The 18005-nt window shown below is 45.8% G+C and overlaps 1 protein-coding gene across 1 annotated transcript in view; it reads left to right on the forward strand.

Moving 5' to 3' along the window:
- Positions 1-18005, forward strand: part of LOC144152810 (17-beta-hydroxysteroid dehydrogenase 13-like) — a 155659-nt gene that overhangs the window by 127572 nt on the left and 10082 nt on the right. The window contains exon 3 of the mRNA XM_077684275.1: positions 5988-6094. Within this exon, the coding sequence (XP_077540401.1) occupies positions 5988-6094 (107 nt within the window). The remainder of the gene's footprint in view (positions 1-5987; positions 6095-18005) is intronic.

Below are 18005 nucleotides of genomic sequence, written 5' to 3' on the forward strand. Positions count from 1 at the left end.
CTACGACGTCCTCGATGTACGAAATGAAGTTTTCACCACTTTTCTGTGCACGCTCGCGCAAACGCTGCTCCGACCGGAATTTTCGTACAGCGGGGCGTCCAAATACTGCTTGGAAGTCGGCTTTAAATTCTGGCCACGTTTCAAGACGGGCTGCGTTGTTCAGGAACCATTTCTCCGCGAGCCCAGTCAAAGAATATTCCACGTTATTGAGCTTGAGGCGGTTGTCCCAATTGTTACGAGTGCTCACCCGTTCAAACGCGGCAAGCCAGTCGTCGACGTCCTGCTCATCGGTGCCGTTGTACTTGGGAGGGTCCCGCTCACGGATCGCACCAGAGCAGACGATGGGTGTTGGCGTAGGCGGCGGGTTATCGTCGCGAGGCATTGTAGGAGGTTGAAGTGTCCGATTGCGGAGCTCCAGGGTACGAAAACGACTGCCGACGCGGGTCACGCCCTCTCCACGATTGTGCGAAGGCCGATGAGGTGGGAAGCTGGGGCCAGGACGGGGAGGAACCCGCACACTCCACCAAAATTGTAAGGAGGATTTATTCCAAGGCCAAAGGACTGGTCAGCTCAAAGTCAGCTCTAGGAGTCAGAAGCACGAAGTCCGCTCTGCAGTGTTGGCCGAGAGCAAAAGCGAGAGGCAGCTTCTTCTTCCTTCCAAGCGTTCGCGATGCGGCTGCCGTCTATTGTTGTCACTTGACTGCGATGATCATGCTCTGTTTCGGCACGTACCCTCTCATGGCGAGTGGACAGTGCTTCCTATACTCGGGTTGCTCCTTCGTGAATTGCGCTGGCGACGGGCATCCTTACAATATATATATATATATATATATATATATATATATATATATATATATATATATATATATATATAATATGCCCTAAAGAGAGAAGTATGTGGGACGGATGATTCGGTGTGAATAAACATACCACAAAATTGGCAGTCATTAATACCATGAGAATTCGGGTGTCGAAAAATCTTGATATAGCAAAATTATGGTCAATTTGTATTTTTTGATATAAGGAAATAAAATTAAAAAAATTGAAGTCGAGGAAAATGAGAAGTGTTCGGTTGTCTGTGCCATACACACCTTTCGATGCCCCCCCCCCATACCCCGGGACTATCTCATGTTCATCATCATGATCATCGCCAGCCTATCTACGCCCACTGCAGGGCAAATGCTTCTCCCATTAATCTCCAATTACCCCGGTCCTGCGCTAACTGCTACCAATTTATCCCCGCAAACTTCTTGATCTCATCTGTCCATCTAACTTTCTGGCGCCCCCTGCCACGCTTGCCTCCTCTAGGGATCCACTATTACCCGTTATCTTGCCTTTGCATTACACGCCCTGCCCACACCCATTTCTTCTTCTTAATTTCTACTAATATGGTTGAATTAACACGCGTTTGTTCCCTTACCCACTCCGCTCCCTTCTTGTCCCTTAATGTTACACCTATCATCTTCCGCTCCATTGCACGCTGAGTCGTTCTCAATTTAAGTTGAACCCTCTTAGTGAGCCTCCAAGTTTCTGCCCCGTAGGTGAGTACCGGTAAGATGCAGCTGCCATACACTTTCTTCTTCAGGGACTATGGTAGGCTACCATTCATTATCTGATAATGCCTGCCCAATGCACTCCACCCCATTCTTATCCTCCGAATTATCTCTGCCTCATGGTTGGGATCCGGGGTCACAACTTGGCCTAAGTAGATATATTCTCTTACCACTTCCTCGGCATCGCCACCTATCGCGAAACGCTGTGCTGTCCCGAGGTTATTTAGTATTACTTTAGTTTTCTGCATATTAATTTTCAGGCCCACGGTTCTACTCTGTTTGTCCAGTGCGGTAAGCATGCTTTGCTATTCCTCCCCCGAGTTACTTAACAAGGCAACGTCATCAGCAAATCTGAGGTTACTGAGGTATTCTCCATTAACTCTTACTCCCACCTGTTCCCAATCCAATGTTCTAAATACTTCTTGTAAACATGCTGTGAATAACATCGGAGAGATCGTGTCTCCTTGCCTAACGCCCTTCCGCATAGGTATTTTACTGCTCTCCTTATGGAGGATGATGGTAGCTGTGGACCCACTGTAAATATCCTCTAGTATTCTTACATAATGCTCGTCTACACCCTGGTTCCGTAATGCCTGAATGACTGCTGAGGTTTCGACCGAGTCAAATGCTTTCTCATAGTCAATGAAGGCTACATATAGGGGTTCAGTATATACTCCGCGCACTTCTCTATCACCTGATAGATCGTGTGAATATGGTACTTTGTTGAATAGCATTTACGAAACCCTGCTTGCTCTTTAGGTTGTCTGAACTCTAAGGTGGCAGAAATTCGGTTAGCGATTACCTTGGTAAATACCTTGTAGACGACTGACAGTAAGCTGATCGGCCTGTAATTTTTCAAGTCCTTCATGTCCCCTTTCTTATGAATTAGGATGATGTTCAAGTTCTTCCAAGATTCCGGTACACTCGCGGTCATTAGGCATTGCGTGTACAGGTTTGCCAGTTTTACTAGTACCATGTGCCCGCCATCCTTCAAGAGGTCTGCTGTTATCTGATCTTCACCAGGTGTTTTGCCCCCTTTCATTTCTTTCAAAGCCGCTCTTACTTCTTCTGTCGTTACTGGTGGGATGTCTATCTTCTCTGAACTACTTTCTCTTTCGCCAGTATCCTGGATGCCCCGGCTACTGTACAGATCTCTTTAGAACTCCTCGGCTACTTTGACTATTTTATCCCTATTTGTAATGACATTGCCTTGCTTGTCTTTAAGTGCATACATCTGATTTGTCCCCACACCTAGACGCCTCTTCACTACTTTCAGGCTGCCTCCATTCTTCACAGCATATTCGACCCTGTCTATATTATACATCCGTATGTCAGCTGTCTTACGCTTATTGATTAACTTCGAAAGCTCCGCTAGTTCAATTCTGTCAACTAGGGTGGAAATCGTCATGCTTTACCGTTTCCTAATTACATCTTTCGTATCCCGGGAAAGTTTGCCAGTATCCTGTCTAGCCATCGTGCCCCCGACTTCTACTGCACACTATGTGATAATGGGTGTAAGCCGTATTTTTTTAATTGTAGGGTTTAACGCGCCGACGCAAAGCAGGCGATGAGGCGCGCTGTAGTGGAGGGCTCCGGATTAATTTTGACCACCTGGGCATCTTTAACGTGCACGAAATCTCGTACACACGGGCGTTTTTACTTTTCGCCTCCATCAGAAAAGTGACCGCCGCGGCCGGGAATCGAACCCGCGACCTCGTGCTCAGCACCGCAACGCCTTAGCCACTGAGCCACCGCGGCGGGTGGGTGTAAGCCGTGATAACGCGTGTAAGACGAGTGCATCTCACGTTAGTGACCGTTAAAACTAAGGTAAGGAATATGCAACATACTCGTTTATGCAAAGCTGTTTAAACCAGCAGCTATAGTTTTTTAGCATTGTATATGTTTCCGTTTATAGACATGTTAGCACTTAACCAAAGAGTCATAAAAGTCGTTGCAGGTAGGCGATCGTCAAATACGGCCATCCTTTAGAAACACCGGTGGCTGAAATAGTTGTGTTCCAGCAGTGTCTGTGTTCCTCCTCCTCAGAGCTCAGGTCGGTCCAACGAGCCATCGAAGGAGGAGTGCTGGGGGTCACGAATGCGTAAGCCGACTGCGTTAGGAATTAGAGAAAAAACTGGGTCCGAACGCATTCTGGAGCGGATAAGCGTGAGATGTGGGGTTGGACAGGTCATGTAATGCGAATAAAGAAAAACCGGTGGAACATTCGTTAAACAGGGGCGCTACCAATTGACGGCAAACGAAAAAGGGGAAGCTCAAAATACCGATGGAGGGACGAAAGGTGAAAATTTGTCGTGCAAAGAGTGTACTCGGCAAATTCGTGACTGGGATTGTTGGAAATCCCTGGAAGATACCTTCTTCCTGCTGTGGACTCGAATGGACTGTGGACGGGGATGATTATGATGCTTCAGAGTGCTGAGAGCCGAAGTTTTATTTTGTTTGTTTGTTTATTTGTTTATTTGTTTGTTTATTTGTTATCTATTTGCGATACTGTTAGACCTTACGGGCTGTTACAGGGTGAGGAAGAATAATTTTTAACAGAATGTAAGGCCAGTTTCGCATTAAGCAAACGATGCATTCAGGAAACACATAATCACAGTTCGTGCTCAAATGATTCCGTTGTGTGTATGTCAGTAAATACGTCAAAGTCAAGGTTGTTCCAGTCTATTATGGTTTTCACAAGAAAGGAAATTTTCAAGTTATCGTTACAATTGCAACAATTTTGAGTTAGTTTAGGAAGCCCACAACAGCGGAAATTTTCGGCTTTCGACAAATCATGAGGTTTCGGAAACACAATGAAAACATCTGGTCTTCATCTACCAGGGTGAAGCTTATGAGTATCAACGCAACGGGTTGGAAGAACCTTCGGAAAAGGAACTCGCCATAGAAGTAGGTTCGCTGATTTGAGCGCACAGAAACTCGATGACAAACAGTTGCACTTTTTGTGACGAAGCGACAGTGGGACTCCATCAACGTTCACCACTGAGCCCAGTCCTTTTCATCGCAGTGATAGATGTAGTCGTGGAACAGGTCAGAAAAGAGGGCACTTGGTGCATTTTAGTAAGAAAACGTCATCGCTGGGCGCGCAACGTCAAAAAAGAAGCGTAGAAAATATATGCTTGCTCTATTTGGGATCCAAAACTTTTTATCTGATTAAAATCCTTGAATAAAGGCAACGCCCTAGTACTCGCTTCATTCTACGGGCTATTATTCTCGTGCACCAAGTGTAATGGCCATAAGACGCAAACTAAACCTTCCTGACCTTTCTGTGCGTCGAACTCGCCCGTCTATTTTCCCTGCAAAAAAAAAAAAACTCATTTCAATTCGCATCTAAAAGCTAAACGTGTACACGTTCGCTGTGCGAGTTGTACTTTAGTTAATGTGCGTTTCCACCACACACATATCGTTGAACCTGCGCCATCTGGGCCGTTAGATCGCTTACTGCCAACTTCAAAGCAGTAGCTGACAGAGGCCTGTGAATCGCAACACCACCAGCTCGTACCCGACGGCAGCTCGCTGTAATCTGTGACCTTTGCAGAAACTTACTTTTCCTTTTCGTGGCGAAGGAGCCCCGTGATTAAGGTCTTCTCCAATCAGCATCCCGGCAGGACAAGGCCGGTTTCGAATAGGTGTCGAATAGGTTTCGCCTGATGTTCCGCGAGATGCGCTGCAGCCGATGCGGCGCGGGAGCTCATCAGAGGAGCGTTGCATGCTTTACTGTGTGTTCCAGTGGTGGCCACCTGGGCGGTATGAAAGAACAAGCTAATGGAAGTAGGAGTCTTCTTGCACATTCGCCTGAACTTCTACGTTACCATATAACGTACACGCAACCAGTCGTGCTCGGCGCTTCAAGACGCGTTCACTGACATAACGTGTTAGCATACTGTGGCACAAATTGCGCCCGGTCCGAGCTTCGTAACTGCGCACGGCCCACTCAGATCATCGACTACGGTACACCGGAACACTGTACCCATAACCTGACTGCAGGATGTCCTCTTTTGTCCGGCCAGGTCGGCAAGAATCGCTTCTGTTGCCCATTCCAAGGGCCGTCGCTTGTGCTGCCTCTTCCTTGATACTCATGGTAACCGCTATCTTTCATACGTCTGCATTCACACCCTGTGCGCAGCTGTTCATTGCACAGCCCTATACCCAGATCACAGCCGTTTAGTCGTAAATGTTAAAAAGGCATGGGCGCATTTTCATGTCTTTTTATTTCTCTTACAAAGCTGTTTTTCTAGTATAGAAGCAGGCGCTCACGTTAAGTGTTTGTTCATTACACAGAATTCTTTCCTTCTTCTTGAGCAAGACAGGTTAGTTGTTCACGTGCCTTCTCTAACCTGTGCTTTGTGTTAGATAACCAGTGAAGCAGGATGGTAACGTCTCTGCCCTTGTCCCTTTCTCCTTCTCCCACCACAGACGGTCAAGTACTTCCTGCCCTCGATGAAGGACCGGGGAAGCGGCCACATCGTGTCCATAGCCTCCGTGGCGGGCCTCCTGGGATCGCCTTTCATGACCGACTACTGGTGCGTCGCCCGCGCTGGGCACTTTGTATCTCATTTAAATCTCGTTGAAGGGGCTCATGAAGCCTTGGTCATTGCTATGTGGCTACGCTTACCAAATGTGTATGGTATCTAATGGACAACTACTGTAAGTGCAAATTGTGAAGTTTCGGATTCCATTCCTGAGAGGTTGGTAGTGGAATTATTGAAGTCATATTAACAACAGTCAGTGACACTAAAGTCAGGGTATGTACTCACCGGTCGCCCACTTATGATTTTTGTTTCATCACTTGCGTATTTGCAAAAATTCGGCGTAATGATCTTTTGTTTTTTTCTTGTATGCTGGAACCAGTACTTCCGTAGTTATGAAAATGCGAGGTGTGAGCGTCTGCGTACCGTATCTCTGCTTTACATATCCCATGTTTTATGTATAGCAGGTATCTATTCCAGGTCCTCGCGGACCTGGAATAGACCCTAAAATGTGTTTCCTACCAATAGGGTGTCACTCCTTTAAAAACTATAGCCTTCTGTGCCCCGTAAAACATAAAATCTAGCGTTGTCTGTCGTTATGTGATTGTATAATACCACGTGCTACGCCCCGCCATGCAACTGAAGGATTGTACAGAATTTCTGAGTATTCTCTACTAATGCCAAAGCATTCTTACGCCTCTATTCAATTTTACACGCCTTTCGTTTTCTTTGTGGCCTGTTGTTACTCAACTTTGATTAATGCCTAAGCTTTCTTTTCTGAGTAACCCTGCCGCGAAAAATAAGTGTAATGTGAATAACTGCAAGTGTTATCCAGAAAACGCAATAAAGCGCAAGTGCAATATGCACTAGCATGCGTGATTGCCGAAATTAAGACGTTTTGTCATTATGATGGCGTAAATCTAAGTTGGTTGTCGAAGTGAAAAAACAAAAGAACAAAAACTAAAGAAACTAGAAATGAACAATGCAAATGTCAAAATTCGCTCTAATCCGCCGCCGTGATGTGATTAAGACGGAAATAAAAAAAAATTCGTAAAACCACCAAACGTGTAAGCCCCTCATTCGCACAGCCATTTTTGACCCCGTCACGTCACCGTCGCATCACCGCCTTCCGTCATGGGCGACGGTTTTTCGGGCGACTTCTCGCCGAAAACGGTGCGACGGTGACGGGAGGCCAAGCTCTACGTTTCCGTCAAGTCAACGCGACGGGACCATGCCCCGTAATAAACCAGCCAATCAAAAAACAAATTTTTAAGGTTAAAGTTAGCGAAAAGTGAGAACAAGCCATTTTCTTTACATTTCAGATTAAGCACACTCAATTCCAGGCTAAACTGATCACTAGGCAGACGACCCTGTACACTGACGGAGAGCTTCAGTACGAACGCTACTCTGTTTACGTCTCCGTCGCGGTTTCTTGACGTGACGGTGCCGTGACGGAGAAGGTGACGGCTGTGTCAATGAGGGCTAATGCGTTGCTTCGGCACAAAAGCAGCACACACTTCACGAATCAACAGTGGTAATGGTTATACCAGTGTCAAATTAGGTTTCTTTACTATGAAAATAACACACAAAAACTAACAAAAAGTCATCAAAACCACGCGATTGTCAAAAATGAAAACACGCGAACTCAATAGAAACAGAAAAAAGTGTACGTAAACACCAGCCGTGTAACCCCTCCTATGCCCACAAAGAAAGGCATAATCAGCGGAAGTAACACGGTTAATCGTTTAAACAGCGGGAGAAAAATATTTGTGTATGTGGCACATCCTTTAAAGGTTTGGGTAGCCACCGCGGTTCCTCCATTTAACTGCATATTACCTGTCCTTGCATCTTCGCACGTTTCGTTCAAGGGTGCTTGGATGCATGATGGCGCTCTTGAATATAAACTCGTACTTGTCATATTACACCGACTTATTTTGTCAAACAATACAAATGGTACCTCACAGCAAGTTTCTTTAGGTAAGTGATTAATTATATGCTACACATCACCAAAACAATCCTCGAGAGGATCTGTTCTGGTTTTTTTTCCTTAGACAGTTTCTGAAACAAATTCCAATTCGCGCGAATGTGATATCGCAAGCAATAAGGTTGACAGCAGTAACTTTACGCGTTCTCGATGTGGAACGCAATCATAGCCGTAGCCGCACGTCTAGCCGTTACGAAAAAGAATTGAGCGTCTTCCCATCGGTGAGTGCGATATTAGTGCGAGAGCAATCGGGAATACGGGTCCGACGCCGGCAGGCTGAGGCAGCCTTACAAGATTGGAGAAAGATGAGTGAACTAACAAGAGGCAGCAAAATCGGAAGAGAGGGGCACAGCCCAGCAATAAAAGCAATCTCTTCTCTTCCTTGCTGCCTCCGCATTATGTCCCACAGGCGGCTTCAGAATCTACGCACGTGGGCGTTGCTTTGCGTTGCTTTGCGTTGCTTTGCTCCGCTGTCCCGCTGCTTCAGCATTCTCTATAACATTAATTCGCTCAGGACGCTTCAGAATCACGGCTATGTCAGAAAAGGCGCATCTAGCACCCTCGCACTAAAAAAGGCGGGAAAATTTTTGAAATTCAAGGCTTCTGCGTGATGTTTTGAACACACTCCGCGCCTCTCCGTTTTCTGCCGTGTAGAGAGGCACAGGCGTGAAAGCTATAACACTGACGTACTGCGACGGCACGAATTCCCTCCCCCACCCCCCCCCACCCCGCCAGGTCTCATAACAATATGCAAATTTTCGACATACTCACTTTGATCTCGGTGCTTCCCCAAAAATATGCAGACATACGTACAAATTTGTGTGGTTAGCGGTACAGGATCAGTCACGCCGCAAGGCTCTTTCTCCTTTCGCAACCATGCAAAAGGAGAAGCACGCTCTACAGGAGATGGGGCTGCTCGTCGAGTTTAGTTCGCTAAGGCTGTCACAGTTTGCGTGAGTTGGTATAATAACGTCGAATTACAACGTAAACTTCGAACAGGCAAAATATTTGGTGCAGCTTGCACTATTGGTGCAAAGCTGGAGAAACAGCGGAGCTGGCGGCCCTCTCCCTTCGGTGGAGACCCATCTTTTGCACCTCACATGGATTTCCGAACTTGCCGCTGAAAGATATCCATGACTATAGTGCCTAGAATATACCGGTATATTCTAGGCACTATACCATGACTGGCGGGCCCGGACCGTTTCGTCCGCAGGCTTTCACATCTTTCCCAAAGCGGACCGCGTTAGCACGCACTAGGACCGGCGGCAACCGGCTTCGCGAACTCGGCGGGCTTCTGCAGCGCGAGCTGCCCTGTGCTCCTCACTTGAGGCGCGGACGCATGTGAACTGTCTTCTAGCGTTGCTTTCGAGGTCGTCGCGTGGTACAAGCCCATGCGCAAGCCTGGACGACGCCGCGTGCTCCTTACGAGGCTCACGCTTAAGTGCGCTCGGTATTTTTTTGTTTGATTTTTTTTTTTTCTCGAACACTTGTTGCTAAGGCCACCGGACCAAGCTCAACCTTAAACAGCTCTGCTGTTAAAATACAATGAAAATACGTAAAAAAGGTGTCGTGTGCACGTGACCTCTGTGTTTCATTTTGTTTTTGCGCCCGAAGTTTTCGCTGTGATTCTCCATCGTCTAAGTTCGACAATCGTACCGAATCACTGTAAAGCATGGTTCTGGATTTGTGCAAGGGCGCAAGGAGAAAACGCCTTTTCGGGACCAGTAGCAGTTCCAACTTGAAGATGAGAACAGTCCTGATTTATAACATGTCATCTTATATACGAAAAACAAAAAAAAAGCGTGTAGAAATTTTAAATGTAAGTACTTCAATTTCATTTGCCCTAACAGCGCATGTAAGGCTAAGTTCAGGACAATTGTCCTAAATGAATGCGTGCGGTGATGGGTCGTCACTGTGTTAAGTAGTAAATTCCTAAAAAACACGGCGCCCTTAGGAACAGAAATATAATCAGTGCTAGTTTCTGGCTCCGAAGTTTTGACTTTCGCATAACGGTTCAATTACCTGACATTCCATCCGCAGAAGTAACAGACTAGAAGGGCAAGAGCTTACAATAAGGGCAAGAAGGGCAAGGGCGAGAAATACTGAAGCAAGACTTCGAAGCGGAGATTTATTATTCAGTTGGCAACAAAAAGTAGGATGTTTAATACCCGTGCCTCCAGACGCATACTTTAAGACACATAACTTAAACCTGAATTTTTATTAGTTTACTGAAACAGACGCGAAAAAAAGAACTGCTCAGTGTAAAATTTTAATCTCAGTACTAGTACAATTAGGTTAAAAAGGTTAACTACATTGATTTGCTCAGCCCCTAAATGTCAGGAAACCAAAAAATTCATATCTAAGTGCTTTCATTCCTACACTTGGCTTCGTTAAGGAGTACGTACACTTTTCTAAACGATAACGAATAGTTAAGCCTTTGTATTTGCATAAACTCTTGTGGCCACGATTTCTCACTTCATTGGTGCTTCAACGGTCATTTTTGAGAGCTTAAATATTTATGCTGACAAAATATAACAAAACTTGTCATGTTAGTCTTATTTTTCCTTTTTCACGCCTTATACTCAAAATTCAGCTGATTTATAGTTGAAACCACGGCTTTACTATCGATGTGCTATTCAACCCACAGAAATTGCCGCGGATTGAATGGCTAGCACCTGCATATTTTTAAATTTCTGCTGAACGAAATATTTACATTTTTCAGTGTCCGTTCCATGCGGGTGACGCACTTTTAGTACAGCTGCTTCTCATGCCAGCGTAGGGCGCGTAGCGTAAACCATTAATCGTGGCCTAATGAAACTCGCCAGGTCGTTTTTCAACTCAGTGTTTGACAGTTTTGATTGCTCTGCTTTCCCGCTAGTACTAGCTCGCTTTGTCATGTTATGAACAGAGCAGAGTCAAGAAGCGTAATTAAAAGGAATCGACGGTGTCGAAATATGCGCGTTTAGTATTGCCGCTAAGAACGTTCACTGCAGTGATCTTCCTTCCTTACATAGCACCTAAACTTACGCTGAACATGGGCCCCTAAATGCTGTCTCGTAGTAAACCCAACGAGGCCAAAATGCCAGAGCATTTCTTAATGCGCAAATAATTTTGGACCAGTTTCGGCAAGAATTTCGCTAGCACCGAATTGTACGAACGCACTAATAGGCTTCTAAATTATCTGACGTGCAACAATTGATGCACCCGGCAAGATGGCTGGTCAGTAAAGTTAAGATATTTATTTGCCGTTGTATCAAATAACTGACGACGTTTTACACGATTTCAGAACGAGATTGTAGATAAAGAAGATGAACGAGGGAAATCTGATTGATTGATTGATTGATTGATTTATTTATTGATTGATTGATTGATTGATTGATTGATTGATCGATTGATTGATTGATTGATTGATTGATTGATTGATTGATTGATTGATTGATTGATTGATTGATTGATTGATTGATCGATCGATTGATTGATTGATTGATTGATTGATTGATTGATTGATTGATTGATTGATTGATTGATTGATTGATTGATTGATTGATTGATTGATTGATTGATTGATTGATTGATTGATTGATTGATTGATTGATTGATTGATTGATTGATTGATTGATTGTGGGGTTTAACGAGCCGAAACTACACAAGTTATGAGGCGCGCCGTAGTGGAGGGCTCCAGATTAACTTCGACCGCCTGGGGATCTTTAACGTGCGCCGAAATCTCGAACACACGGGCGTTTTTGCTTATCGCCTCCATCAGAAAAGCGGCCTCCGTGGCCGGGAATCGAACCTGGGTCCTCGTGCTCAGCAGCACAACGCCTTAGCCACTGAACTACGGCGGCGGGTATGAGGGAAATCTTCATCTCACGTGTGGCGTTATGGGAACAATCACTGTGAATGCAGCAGGTGCCACCGGAATGGTCTTTCAGACCTATTAATCGCCGCTTCCCCTTTCCCTTCCTCGACATTATCTTTTTTCACGATAGTATTTCCTTTGCTCTTCTGGTTTATATACGTTGCCACGTCATTTATAACGAACAAATGTCAGTGCGCAGTCTTTACGTCAGGTGTACGTGGTCTTTCCAGCCCGTTTTGTGTTATACCCAGCGCAATCCTACAAACGATGTTCCACCATCTAGCCCGACACCAAGCGTTACTAAAGTCACTTATGGGCGTGTTCGCTTGCTCAATGAGAGAGCTCATTTTTGAATTTTATAGATTTCATCACTTGCTCGGGAGAAGCTCAAACGCTTCTGTTATTGTTTCGCCTTCCTCTCACACTGCTGGCCTGTTTAAAAAAAACGGCAAGTACAACAAGGCAAGCTACAAAACTCTAAACCGGGCGAGGGTCGAGGCATTCGTCAATCTTGTTTCATGTATAATCAGCAAGACTGAATAGTTTTAGATGCTATTTTAAACGGGCTCCGATTTTACGAGCGAGCGAGCGAGGTTTCAGCAGAGCGACACGGCTCATCATCCCCTCTTTACAGCCTCGGGTCCTTGGCCGGCTTTTCATACAATTGTTTCCTCTCGGTCGTTTTACCCCCGCCTGGGTCGTCGTTTCAAGCTTTAACTGCTCCCTTTTTCTGTTGTTTCGCGTTGCCAAGTGACCATTTTCGTCAAGAAATTTTTTTCCGGGCATAAAATTTCAAAACGAGCGCGGCGCTATGAATAGCTATTTTTCTGCCACGTTAGCTTTAAATGAAAGCTGCTGTGCCGCTGCACGGTCAGCGACACCAGAGCCCTTGGGACGTGAAATCGCAACACACTTGCCGTCCGCTCTGGAGAGTCGTTGTCTATAAGAACAAAAAAAAGATGAAAACGAGAGCGCTGCATGAAAAAAGATAGGGGTTTATTTTTTGAAAAAAAGAAAAACGTGAGTGATGGTGGTAGCCTGGAATTTGGGAAAACGAATGGTCCTTGTCTGCTGGAGTTGCCGCCCGCGCCTACGTCGCGGTCTTTTCGCGTCACGTGAAGAATGGGTGAAACTTCGCTTCAGCATCCCCCTGGGCCGAGAAAATGCCCGGAGAAACCACCATCAGTCCTTGGGAAGCCAGAATGCCAGCTGTCGTTGATTTTATGGGATCACGAACTACTGTCCACCTTTGGTCCGGATTTATTGGCCGGGCTCGGGTTTCGAAGCTTAAGCTGGGACGTATTTCTTTTCTGTTTGCGTCTGTCATTGTTTTGGGGTGTGTTTTCTCTATGGAAAACAGTTCCTGTTACGCTCTGTGTTTTTCTTTCTTTAGACTTCGACGTTGCGCAGCTTGTTCCCTTTATGAATGACTTCAAAAGAATAATAGCAACACTCTAACGGATTGTACCATTGTAAATCGGCTTTATATTTTGTGATACTTTCGCCGAAGGGTTCTTCTTATTTTTTATTTAGGCGTATAAATTCATTTCAAGCGTATTTGAAATTTGCCTGGATGGTTTCAAATGTACAGCTTCCTTACGTCGAAACTTAATTTTTCGAAACCTAAAAAAAAAAAACATGACACAGGTGGCCCTGGGCGGAACAAATTCCAAGTCATTTGTGACATTTTGAGGGCAATGCGGAAGTGATAAAGGAAAGCAAGCCTCATTACATCACCTGATTCCAAGACGCGCGTATAATGTGTGTGTATGTTAATGCGTCATTGCCTAAGGGGTATTGGCACTCTGGCCCGGTCAAGATGTTGTCGCAACTTCATTTTCCCGGGGACCACCGTGAACATTGTGGCAACATTAAAACTTTACCTGAATAAGATCCTATCACCGTTTTCTTCGCGCTGCCGCATAGTAAGAGGCAGTGCCAAAACGACTGCAAGGTGGTTTCTTGTTGTGCGTGCAAGCAAAAGGTGAAGCACGCTCTACAGGGCGGAAAAGTAGAGGTGGAGGTATAAGAAAATGTTAAAAGAAAAGTCCAGTCAGAAAAGCTGAGAAAATGTTCACAGAAAGGATTCACCGCTGATATTCTGTGGCGTGTTGAAGGCGAAAGCATTAGATCGCTAATTTTCTGGAACGCGTGAGGCACAAGAAATCGTTATGAGGTACAGAATTTCCCAAAAAGCGTTGCCAAGTTTCCCGAGACGGGGATCGTGAGCCCGGGATTGCACTCCAGGAAAGGGAAGCAGCAGTGTGGTCGGAGGAGGGCTCTGAAGAAGGCTGCTGCAACGCGCGCCGGCAAAAGGGAACAGCCGCGTCAGAGGAAGATGGCCCACTGCTGCACGTCCAGTCAACACCACCTAGACTTTAGTACCTTGGGAGGGGAGGGTACCCACGGGGGCGAACAGAATGCGATGGCTAGCGAGCTTCGGATGCTTCTGACGACGGCTAGTGAGGACATCGAGCTTGGAACGGTGATGTCCTGGTGATATGTCGACGGGCTGGGGGCTGGTGATATGGCGACGGGCGCGACCGCAAGTTCTACAGAAAGTTCTACAGCAGGTCAACAGGAAAATCCATTTACGCCTTCGTCTTCCAATTCTTAGGAAGTTTTAATCATCCTCCGTAATTTTTCAACTGGCAATGCACGCTGCTTCAATGCGAGTAGCATCACATGGAGCATCTGGAGCGTCGGCGAAAATTGGCGCGAATACATGGGCAAAGAAGGCGGAGGGAGATGGGGTGTGTGGAGGAGGGGACGCTCGAAAAGGAGAGTGTGGCGGAAAAATGGGGGGGAGGGAGGTAGATAATGAAGAGAGTAAAGGGAGAAGAAAGAGTGGTTACGTCAGTCAACACAAATATGCCACAGAATAATAGGGCGTCGGGGGTGCTAATTTAAGCGCTTTCTGACTTCAGCTGTCTCACTAGCGTAATCACACTGCTAGCGCAGACCTCGCAGAGTAAATCACAGTGACCGCCCCAAGATTACCAAGCATTGAAATGCTACCATGTGCTAAGTGTGCACGCCCAATAACTCTGTGTGGTTGAAGTTTCCATTGCCCCTTTTTGACCACTGTGTAGAGTGGTGACTACCTTCAGTGGTGAAGCAGAAGTAACACCATCCATTACATACCCACCACCACCAATACTAATCCCATATACGTAGATTATCATTCGTGAAATGATGGGTGCTGCCTTAATCTTGAAGCGATGTGCATTCACTGGTTCACAATTTAGATAGGCCGTGAAGGGCGTCGATTTCGTGAGCTGGCTTGTAGCGGCTTCTATCGCCTGTTAATTCGTACCGCTATTGTACGAAAACCTTTCGTACAGCTATTGTCCATAAGAGGTCTACCTGTGATTCTTTTCGGAACTTCTTTACGTCCACAGTTGTTTACGGCAGCAAACGTTATTGTTTGCGCGAGTGATCCTGCGCGAGCGATTCCGTTCGCTTGGGTGCATTTGAGTAGGAAGTTTGTAACGTTTCTATGGAATCTGAAATGCCAACACGGGCTGGAAGACCTTGCGATGGGACACCATGGGACAACACAACAGCCTATAAAAGGAATCCCGACGTGAAAACGGACACAAAGCAGTCAACTCAAAGGTCAGTGCAACTGGGACCACTAACACAAGGCTTGTTAACGCAACGGACATCCCACCAGGTTATAAATTTGTGAGTTGACACAAAGCCTTGTGCGCTCACCTGAAAAATCCTGCGTTACTGAAGTAATGTGGGTAATAATAAAGTTAATTGAAATATTCAAGTGCGTTCTATGTTATCAATCCACCGCATTTTGCCTGGACGCGGCATTACACTTGCTGCAAAAGAAAGCCATTCGTCATATGGCAAATTCAGAATATTTCGCACATACGGAAACACTATTCATACGTTTTAATTTGTTGTCTATTCATAAAATGTATCACTATTTCCTAGCACTTCGGTACAAAACCTCCATTCATAACAATCAATCTTCTTTCATACAGTTATTGCAATTAAAAGTAAGCATTCCCATGTATAGTATAAGGAACCAAGAGTACTGGCACATTCCATTTTGTCGCACTGAATATGGCCGCCAAATGCTTTGTTATGCTGTTCCTCACCTATTGAACATGTTAATGCGTCAGAATATAATTTTAGAACGGTATGCTTCGCGCAATCTTCGTCAAAATTTTCTTTCTTAACATTACTTTCATAGCCCAGAATGTGAACTATTAAAGTGTGTTACGGTTTACTTCGTTTCATATTATTTTTACACATGTACAGTGTACATTGATTGTGTGCTATATTGCTAATTTTGTTGTTGTTTCTTTAATTAATGAACTGATAGAAATATCGTGTGTATTTTGTGGTGTCACACTTAACTGTTATATGAACATCAAGTAGAATTGTTTCGATTCTGTAACCTGTGGTGTGAAGAACTGTTTTATCTGCCCTTGTTACATTGATGCCTTATACAAGGGGGGCTTTGGGCTTATTCAAGGGAAACTCCTTTCACTTTTCGCTCGAGCCAACCCACATCTTTATGATGTAAATAAAAACTTGAACTTGAACTTAATTAAAGACTAAAGAATATATAGGCGCCAGCTCTGATGTTGCCAGCAGGGTTGCAATGAGAAGCCTTGTCGGTATTGATTTGCGTCACTCTTGCCTCGGGGAAGCGCACTTTCGCTGGCGAAAGTGTTCTCCGAACAACCATTACGTACACCGACACTATCGCAAGCGCGAGCCCCAGACTCATCACCCGACGGTGACCTTGCCGATGTCAGCAATCAAGTGTGGTAAACTTTAGCGTGCGGCAACCCGCGCGTTACATATCTGGACTCCAGCCAATCGGAAGAAAAGGATAAAGAGCGAGTTATACGCGCATTGTCATCCGGCAGGTCTTTTACAACGCGTCGGCTCGTGCATTGCGGCAAGCGCTAAGCAAAAGCGAAGGAGAAGGAAAAGCGTGCACTGCGTGTCATTTTCCGGGCATCGCCAGCTATCGGTGCCCACGGAGGAAGTGCGTGAGGCTAATGGTGACGTATCATGGTCCTCCCACATAGCCTTAATGCCTGGCCACCGGGCAAACACCTTCAAGTTAAAAGCAAGGCCCATTTTGCAGAGTCATAGCCTAAAGGTCGTTCTTCCGCTGTGAGTAACCAGGTCCCAAAAGGTCACAAAACGTGGCCACTTTAATGCCGAAATATGCAGTATTTAGTCACTCGCAAGGCGAGTGGGATAACGATGTGAGGCCTTCTCGTCAAGGTGTTGTTAACCTCGCGCGGCCCAGCTTCCGGCAAGGCGACCTAGATAAGAGCGTGTCTGCTGCAAAGGGTTATCTGTGGGAAGTGTTCCTTCCGCTCAGTGGAAGACGCGGGATAGTGACGCGATATGGCAGCACGCTTAAGGCACGGGGCTGCCGATTACAGCACCCCTTCAATAGTAGTGCTGACGTCGAAGATTCGGCTCAGAAACATCTCTGATGGCTGCGCCGTCCTCGGAACGCCTTGTGCGCTCGTATGATAGCGATAAAAACTTTCGTGGTGCCTGACATGAGTTGTAAACAGTGGACAAGTAAACAGTCGACAAGAAAAGTCATGAAGAGGGCCTAATGGTGGCAACTCGTCCGAACTAGTGGCGAAACGCGACGAGGCGTCAAAAGTTTGCAGCTAATTTATTTTTGCTAAATACGGGCACTAAGTTGCCAGTTTTGTGATATCCTTTTTATTATAAATCGTTTAGTACAATGCAAATTTTTTCGATCAACGCACAACGCACAGGAACTACGAAAACTGCATACCAGCCGTGTCAGTGGAGAGGTCAGTTGGTCCGGCTACAGTAGCGCTGTAACTTTTTAGACACCCTTTAGCGTTATGGAATGAGCGGACCCGTCTACAGAAAAGCGGTGGGAGGACTTGCGGAAATCTGGTTGCAGGCACGCACACTCTCCAGAAAATAATATCATCTAAACTACGGAAACCTGGTTTGGACAGCATATTCGCCACAGTGAATGCTGTGTTACCGCGTTTTGTTACAAAGCAGGAGGTCGCCGATGCAGTTGTCGGCTCCGGCCACTTGCGTACCCGTGGAAAAGAGGGAACGCGGGCTTATGGAGCCGCAGCCTT

This window comes from Haemaphysalis longicornis, unplaced genomic scaffold (assembly GCF_048455015.1).
Source record: "Haemaphysalis longicornis isolate Haplotype H1 unplaced genomic scaffold, Haemaphysalis longicornis Haplotype H1 scaffold_9, whole genome shotgun sequence".
In the NCBI taxonomy this organism is placed as follows: domain Eukaryota; kingdom Metazoa; phylum Arthropoda; class Arachnida; order Ixodida; family Ixodidae; genus Haemaphysalis; species Haemaphysalis longicornis.